This window comes from Etheostoma spectabile, chromosome 20 (genome assembly GCF_008692095.1).
Source record: "Etheostoma spectabile isolate EspeVRDwgs_2016 chromosome 20, UIUC_Espe_1.0, whole genome shotgun sequence".
Classification (NCBI taxonomy): domain Eukaryota; kingdom Metazoa; phylum Chordata; class Actinopteri; order Perciformes; family Percidae; genus Etheostoma; species Etheostoma spectabile.
Window position 1 is genome coordinate 4,997,988 of NC_045752.1, and position 9,552 is coordinate 5,007,539.

The 9,552-nt window shown below is 40.8% G+C and overlaps 1 protein-coding gene across 2 annotated transcripts in view; it reads left to right on the forward strand.

Moving 5' to 3' along the window:
* Positions 1-9,552, forward strand: part of LOC116669645 (unconventional myosin-X) — a 51,729-nt gene that overhangs the window by 12,203 nt on the left and 29,974 nt on the right. For both annotated transcript variants that reach the window (XM_032499575.1, XM_032499576.1), the window contains exon 2: positions 963-1,061. In XM_032499575.1, the coding sequence (XP_032355466.1) occupies positions 963-1,061 (99 nt within the window). The remainder of the gene's footprint in view (positions 1-962; positions 1,062-9,552) is intronic.

The following is a 9,552-nucleotide window of genomic DNA, read 5'->3' on the forward strand; positions in this document are numbered from 1 at the left end:
CACACACACACACACACACACACACACACACACACACACACACACACACAGATGTCAAGCATTGTTGCTTCACCTTGGTGGAAAGTCCAGATGTTACAGTCTTTGTCTCTCATTAAACACACGTGTGACATCTGTCTGTGCACCCATGCACACTCATCATACATATGTGTAATGTTACCTGTGAATGAATGAACTATTTCATATGAAGTGCTGTTCGACACACCGTCACGCAATCTCACTTATCGCAAGAGGATTTTATGCCATGGGTTTCTATGGTTAGCTTAGCTGACTATTACTGTATCATACAGAATCATTATGATACATCAGTGGAAAAGTCATCAATTCAGCTCTTAAAGCACAAGGAGATAATCTTATTTTACTGTAAACCTTGTTGCAGTAAGACATCTGAGTTGCATGTGCTTGGCTGCTGTCCACAGATACAGTTGGCTATGATGTTGTGTATTAGCGAAATCAATGCAACTCACTTGAAAGGCTGACTTTCTTACAGTCTTTTATTGTCAATCATCACTGGAAATCTTTTTTAAAGATTTTTTTTGGGCATTCTCAGCCTTTATTTTTGACAGGAAAGCTGAAACTATGAAAGGGCAGAGAGAGGGGTAAGGACATGCAGCAAAGGGCCCCGGGCCCACTGCGTTCAAGGAGTAAACCTCTATATATGGATGGCCGCTCCACCAACTGAGCTGTCTGTCCGCCCTCATTGCTGAAAATCTACGGACAGTCAACAGTCAAGCTCTGCTGAAACAACTTCATGTGTACACCCAAACACATGTACCTCTCAAATCAATAGCACACTGCTTTACTAACTCTGACTCCACTACAAGAGCTGAATACCTCCACTCTGTTCACCAGGACGTTCAGCATTCATTACGTACATGAAAAAGAAATATGTACGTACTTGTTGCGTTACCTAACTTCAGTCCTTGTGTGTGTCTGTGATCCAGGGGGCCCGCGTTTGGGTCAGAGAGAAGGAGCAGCTGGTTCCCGCCACAGTCAACTCCTGTGGAGATGGAACACTTATTGTCACAACCGACTATGGAGAGGTAAGAAATGTACACATACGCACACACGCATGCACACACAATAGAAAGTGTTCATCCTAGTTGAGTTTTACAATTCTTGCCCACCACAGAGCGCCTCTCCTGCGTGGCTGCTGACAGCACGGTCAGCCGATGAGGCTTTGACACTCAAAAATAGAGGAAGTTGTACCAGCGCCTGGTACTAGTTTAACCTAGTTTTTTTTAAAATTTCATATCCCCTCTTGTTTCCATCACAGTTAGTTTTGTTGTAATTCTGAAACCCGACTCAGTTTGTAAAGGTTCACAGCGTTGCACAGTGTGATTTGACTGTCAGTCTGATGATTCGAATCATCAACATTAAGGAGGCATACCTAAAAAGTTCCCAGCTTAATTTGAACCAGGGGTGTTGCTGTTCATGGTCGGCGCCTTAGAGAGGCAACCACGTTGCCTCAGTTACACAGGTTTTACCCTAAAACTGTGTTGATCTGGAAACATTTTAATTATTTAATGAGAAGGGGGCTGTTTATTTAGCAAACAGTATAAAGGGAAGCAAATTAAAAACACTCTCCTGACTGAAAACACATTTGCTGTTATTAGTTTAAATCAGACAGGTGAAGTAAGCAGTGACAGCATTAGATTACTGCTGAGCGAAAGATGCAGTATGCTTTTAATCTGGACGTTTTTTTTTCTTCAGAGTGAAGTTAAAGCAGCTAGGCTGGTTCATCCTCTCCTATGTGGATCAATAGAAACTCCTGGTCATGATGCTCCACTTTCCTGCTTCAGTTCCTTCCTCCTCCTCCTCTTCCTCCTTATACATATGCAAAATTCATCTCATGACACACATTCGGCATCCAGGGGAGAGCTACGGTAGAATAGATGAAGAGCATTATGGGAGCACACATGCGCATTTCAGGATGTCAGATGTCAGGAGAGTGTTGCCTGTAGTTGTTTTAAATGGCAAAGCCAGGCGGCTGCACCAGCCCTTTAACACAAAACTCCCTGCCAAAATAATGGAATGAATGAGTAAATCTCATTATGAATGTGTGTATGCGTGTGTGTGCTCTTCTAATCTGTGTCAGAGCAAGGGCATGCACACGTTGGATTTAATGTTTTTTTGATTGCTGATGTGTTTGGCACACACACATATACACAAACACACACACACATGCGCTCCAGTTGGCAGCATTTAGATGGACCTAATAATAGACTTGGTTCTTTGGCCCAAATTCAAGAGTCTCAATCCTCCCTTTATACCCCCAAAGAACATCCACATCTAGGCTTCTTTCACAGATGTACAACGAATTCATGTTTGGCCTTTAAGACACAAAATGGCCAAACGCTGCTCTTAAAAGCAGCGTCTTTCACCCTTCTTGTTCAGGGACACAGCAATGACAGACAAGCGTTTCCCAAAATTGAGGATTAGTTATATGAGCGGGCATTCACTTTTCTCTGGATTATGAATGTCCTTAACATCCCCGACCCCCATCCAGCTCGCTCTCTCTGCTAGCTGTTGGTGTTTACTGTAAATGTAAGCTCTGCAGGAGTTGGTGAATATTTGATAGAGAATCAGCAGGATGAGTGGCTTTACCCTGTTACAACAGGATCTGATCCATGCAAACAGTCCCAGTCCCCTCACTCCCTGTTGCTCTGCTCCTGGTTCCCATGATCATAAATACATGTTGATTCTAGTGAACCCTCAAAGCAGTTTAATAGTGGCTGCAGCGGTGGCTGGTAAAACAAGAAACATGCCATATATAACAGCATTTGACATTTCTTTTTTTGGGGGGGGTCTGTATTACTTTCCTTTCTCATATTTTGCTCCTAGTTGCCATGCCACTCTGGTTCTGTAATCCACAGGCCCTGACCCAGTTCACTACATTACCAATTCTGGGTTACAAATGCTGTGGCTGCAAAACTACAAGCCTTAATGTCAAATCAGCTCAACTCACAACTACCAGGGGTATATGTGCAAGCCTTTACATCATTCATAGTAAATTTTACTCTGAGTGATTTTTTTTTTTTAGGAAACAGACAATATCCTACAAAACCACTGATGAGTTTACTGTAGATGTTTGGAGTGGCAGGCTAATGTTGAATGTTTTGTTTCTTCTGTCTTCTCATGTCAGTCATTTGTGACTGTACTGACTGATTATTTTGAACTTGTTACAACAGCAATGCACTGCAGTAGACAGTAGTCTATTGATGGCTTGGTACACAATCACCCACATATTAGCCTCTCTTCTCTGTTATATAAAGATGTCAGCATCTTTACTAAATTGCAATGTGGGAAGCAAAACAAGCCATTGGCAAATCACAAAGGTTCGACATGTATTGCTTGATGGAATATAAAGAATGTCTCAAATCTTTGATATTACTTGCAAATTAAAAAGCTTTGCGGATCTTTCTGTTGATGCTCAGTATGCACATTACAAAAGCACAATGGCCAGAATCACCACAATACTTCTTTTTTTTAATAGAAATAGTACTTTGAATGTCCAATTCAACTCATAGAAGCATCTCCGTGTAAATTACATGTATAGCAGCATGGCACTCAAGTCCAAGTATCGAGTCTCCACTTTTAGCGCAAAATAGTGTAAACCTTTCTGTATGTGATCCATCCATCCATCAATCCATCCATTCATCCATCCATCCATCCATCCATCCATCCATTCATCCATTCATCCATCCATCCATCCATCCATTCATCCGTCCATCCATTCATCCATCCATCCAGCCCAACCAACCAATACCAAAATTGATATTTGACAATCTGATTCTGCAATAGCAGCCAATATTAATTAAATCTGGTTATCAAAGGAATGACAGGAAGATACTGAGCCAAAAACGTTATAGTTGAAAAAATGAACTTGTCAGTCTTTTTTATTGCCATTTGTAACAATAACAGTGTTTCTTTAAAAAAAAAAACTTTATTTCTTGACAACAATAGCTTGTTAAATATCGGCTGACACGGATACAGGTACTGTGTGTCTGCAATAAGTCAATATACTGTCTGATTTATTGGACGGGCAGTACAAGAAGATTAGATCATCCTTCTTCTGGGACTGTTCTGGGTTGCCCACCCAGTTGGATGTGCCCAAAGGGAGGCCTCCCAGAGCTATCGTTAAGAGATGCCTTAACCGACTTAACTGTATTTACAGTATCATTCTTTCAGTCAAAATCCTGACCATGAATGAGGGTGAAGGGTAAATTAACCAGTAAAACTAAACCAATCTTCTTGGATTGGTAAAATGTCCGATCATGCACAATATCTCATTCATGTAAAGCTCACTGCATGGATAATACAATTAGATTAGATTAGAAAATATAATGAACCTGTGGTGAATCTAGGTCAGCAAAGAACTGGATATAGATAAATATAGAACCACTATAAGACTCCTGTAGTCATGATAAAACAGAGCTCCTTCTGGCGTATGAAATGTGCCTACAGATTAAAGTGAAACAATTAAATTAGTCTCTTTTAAAAAATGTACTGGTTCTTTTTTCTCAAATGTGAGGATTTGTTGCTTTACCTTGTACGTTTAATAGTAAACTGATTATAGGATTTAAAGTTTTCCTATGTTCTGACATATAGAAACAGTGATTAATTACCAGATTGATCCTTAATGAAACTAAACATGCAATCCTATATGAAAGTTTGTATTTCCAACCTCTTATTTATAATTAGACATTCGGCAATTCTGTTCCTGACAGAAATCTTCCTAGTCTGGTTGCCTTGGATACAGCCACAGAGTCAGCATCAGGCGCCACTTATGCTGTGATTGTAATGTCCCAATGCGTATCTCTATAGGACACATTTACACCCACACATGAATGTAGGCTTTTGTACATGTGAAAAAATGTAGATGCTGACAGACGTCAACACAAGAATAACACACACCTGCATCCTAAACAGTACACACGCAAACACAAACATGCATACGTATAGACACACCCCCAGGTTACGCTAGCGATTAGTTATGAACGGTGTGTGTTATGTGACCTGGATTTCAGTTGCTTGCGTGAAAGCGGCTGCGAAGGCTCACGCGAGTGCAGAACATGCTGCAGGGATGCCTTAGTCCCTGTGCACACACAAAATGATTATGGATGGACATAGACACACACACACACACACACACACACACACACACACACACACACACACACAAGCACATGCACGCACGCACACACCACACGCGCACCACACACACCCACCCACACCACACCCCCACACACACCACACACACCACACTGAAAAAATTACACTGTCAAATGCGCCTAATGAAAAGTGCAGAAATGCTATCATATAATGAATTAATTGGGACACAAAAACACTAATATACAACACACACACACACCACACACACACACACCCCACACACACACACACACACACCACACACACACCACACACACACACACACACACACACACACTCCCTATCTGTCTCTTCTTTCTGTTTGTCTTTCACCATCCCTGTCCCAATCCTGCAGTAACCCTTATAAGTGGAAAATGAAGCAGAGATCTCCCTTGGGGTGGGATGAGTGTGGGTTGCCAAATCCTGAAGGATGATGACATTTGAAAGGTGTTATACACCCCAGTGCTGAACGGGTGCTTTGGGGCAGTGAAGGCATTAATGGAGTTTAAAGCTTGTTTAAACTCCATTAAAACCTCCTTTCCCCAATCCAACTTACCAGGGATGCACTTTTAGAGGTGTGCATCGGAAGTTTGGAGTTCATTTTACACTGCACATCTCCTTCTTATGTTACCATTTTTTTTAAGGTTTTTTATTGTCCTAAAGTTCTTTTCAGTGATGCCAGAGCCTATGTTCTAATCAACGCTGGTGTTGTTGACAAATGCAAATTGATAAATGAAGAATTTCACACAACTTACCATAACTTTTACATAAGGAAATATGCTTTGTTGACCCTTTGCAATGTTTTGGATCTCAAAGGGTCCAATGCAGGATTCTTTTTCAGTTCATTAACCTGGCTCCTGTAGAAAGTACAAAAGAGCTAACTTTGGTTTGAAGATAAAGTCACTTGCCCAGCACTTCTGGCTGCAGCTGCTCCTTTAGCCTCTTATACCCTCTGAACTTAGCCATGACCCATGGAGGATTGCCAAATCAAATCCCAGGTCAGCCAAGAGAGCTGCAGGTGCATACAGTACTGTTTGATACTGTATCTTGAACTGAATAGAGGTCTGCAGCACATATAGGTCACTGTGCCCTCCGCTCTCCCTCTCCATGCTCTATCTTTATCTCTCTTGTCCCCTCTCCTCCTCACCCTGACTGCTGCTAATACGTGGAGTCAGATGAAGAGGCTTTTCTCCCCTGGCTCTCTTCCTGAATCATGCAATGCAGCTTCAGACATCAGAGGGCTTTACAGGAAGCGACTCCATGCACCGTATGTTTGTGTGAAAGTGTGTTCACTCGAGCAAAGCAGGTTAAAAATGCCATGATTTTCCTGCAAGTAAGAAGCAACAGAAAATTGTAAAAGGGAAGAGGCCGAGTGTGTGTCTGAGAGAGTAAATAGTATTTTCAATAAATCCTATGAAAAGAATCAATCCTACCAATTAGTAGGGTATTGCAATATAGCTTATTCTTCTTTGCTATAAAACCCCATCGTGCAACACCACTATCACATTTCTTGACAATCCATCCAATAATTGTCAAGGCATTTGTAAAACGAAAAACCTCAACTTCATGATAGCGCTAGGGAAAAACTCAGAAGATCACCAAAGTTATTAGGATTTCTTTTAACCATGATTGGCAATCCATCCAACAAATGTTGAGGTATTTCACCAAAGATTCATCCTCTGGGGTCCAGGAATGTCTTTATAAAATGGCATGGCAATCTATCCAATAGTTTAATTTCATTCTGGACCAAAGTGGTACACTGACTGGCTGACTAACTGTGTATTAATCCTCAACTGAAAATAGTACCCAACATACAGTATACAGTATTTAGTCTTAGTTGAGCAGCTACAATGCCCAGACATTTTAGGAAATGACTTGGGCCTAGGTGTTGTTAAAAACATGAAACCATAGGCTACAAAAGGGAAAAGTGTTGACAACAGTCATATTAATTATTAAAGAAGATAAATTTTAATGTTTCGCCATACGTCAGTGTTTTAACATAGATGCGTTCACTACTGTTGACAGGTAGCGTGCTTTTCTTAACTTCCGGTTTCTTTTCTCTACTTCGTGCTCATTCACAGATTATTTTCTCTGTAAGCCCTCTGGTTTCTTGGAGAGTACCACAACGAACAATGTGTTGAGCATAAATGTCTCTGTGCATGCTCGTAGCACGCGCGCCATTGATGGCAAACTGCGCACAGTGTGGAGCTCAAGTATGCTGAGACAGACTAACGCTTTGTTGGTTTTGGTCTTTTCATGGAATGTTTTTTTGCCAATAGCAGAAATACAGAATAACACCAGCTTTTTTTCTTCAACAAGCTTCCTCTCCCCTACATCATGTCAAAGTGAGAGATGTAACACTGAAGAGAAATCCGAGTTGGTTAACCATGCTCTACATCTACATTACTCTTATTCTGTGTCTCTCTCCCCCTTTCAGTCTATGTCACTAATTCCATGTATTTCTTCTGTTCCTCTTTCCAGTGAGGAATTATTGAATATGAGGCATCTCATTTTAGACTCTCTGGGTAGTCAAACTTATTGTATGTTTGCATGCTTCACATCCAGTACAGGTTGTCTGTGTCCTTTTTGTGTTTGTTACAGTAATGTGGGCCAAGACGCACACAGAATGTGTGTTAAAACCCACCAGAGGGCAATGGAAGATGAAGATGGAGACATTTGCAAAACCCTTTTTTTCTCTTCCACTTCAGCTGCGTTTTATTTCAGTCACTGACATACTTTCTCATTTCATAGCATCCCCCCTCTCTCTGAATCATCTGCATTTTTGTCTCAAATGGTTTTTCCTGAACATTTTTGCTTTATCTGCTGTTAAAGGCCTTTATATTTGAAAGCATGCATCTTTGACATTAGAAGCTATTGTAAAACCCAGGAATTTATTTTCTTTAATCTTACAGTTTAATGTTTTTTTCTCTAGAGACCACCATTGGAGACTCATGATGAGTACTACTCAGCTTGTGAAAACAGTTCTTTACAGTAATCTCTTTTTGGGCTCGGAAGGGAGCTTTCTAAAGTCTGAGGAAATAATACTGATTATTTTTATAAATGCCGGCTGATACCAGCAAGCCTGTGTTATGAACTGTGGGCATGTACTTTGAAAAACATGGGCTTATACCAAGAATGGGAAGTCTAACAAAGAAATACTATTAAATTCAATTATGGGAAATGTAGGATGCAGTGTTTTTTATTCTAGTCACTAAAATGAAGCAAAACTGCTTAATAAAAGAGGATTTCTAATAACCACTGGTTATCCCCTGGTGCTGACCATTATAATGATAAGTTTTACAGAAGGAAATGAGACAGGTGCTGTGATGAATTTCAACAACCGAGACCCAGTCCTCCATTTCAGTTGTCCTAGTGACCTTCCTCCCTTAAACATGTGCTGATTTGTGCGTGTGTGTGTGTGTATGTGTGTGTGTGTGTGTGTGTGTGTGTGTGTGTGTGTGTGTGTGTGTGTGTGTGTGTGTGTGTGTGTGTGTGTGTGTGTGTGTGTGTGTGTGTGTGTGTGTGTGTGTGTGTGTGTGTGTGTGTGTGTGTGTGTGTGTGTGTGTGTGTGTGTGTGTGAAGCTTTATCTTCTGTTCCCCTATAATTTACCCTGGATTGCAAAGGCATGCTTGACTTTCTGATTGAAATGGCTCTCAGTAAGCCTTTAATTACAGGCAGGGGTCTCAGAGCCATTTAGGCATTAAGTGAGTTATGTGTAAGTGAACATACAGAGATCCATGTACATTAGATAGATAGATAGATAGATAGATAGATAGATAGATAGATAGATAGATGGATAGATCAAAGTAACCAAAAATAAAAAGTACAAGAGGACAAATATAGGAAGAAAAAGGAAGTCATAGGAGGTTGAAATGTATGAAATGCAGTGTGGATAGTGCATTCATTTGCCCCTTGCAAATGAATGAAGAGTGGGATGATGAGTGATGGTGAGGTAGGGAGAGATTGAGAGAACAGAGAGGGACATGACAAAGAGGGGGAAGGGATAAAAGAGGAGTGATACAAAAAGGGAACGCGAGATGAGAGAGACTGAGGAGGGATGTTTGAGACATGAAGGCATGCACAGAGCAAAAGACAGATTTAATAGGGTGAGAAAATGAAGAGAAAAGCCTTATCTAAAACCAATGGACTAGGATGTAAAATGAGGGACTTTCTGTCTTTTTGTTCTCACATATATAAGAATGCACCCCTGGCCTAGATATATTACAGTCAATATGAAATCATATCTGCATGTGCAGTTGTCCAAGCCATGACTAACAGGCATGTTAAAGGAGAATTCCGGTCTATTCCAACATTTACAGTAGCTCTGTTGTTTTTAAAAATGAAAACAATCGGTGCTGTCTACACCGTGTTGTCCTCCT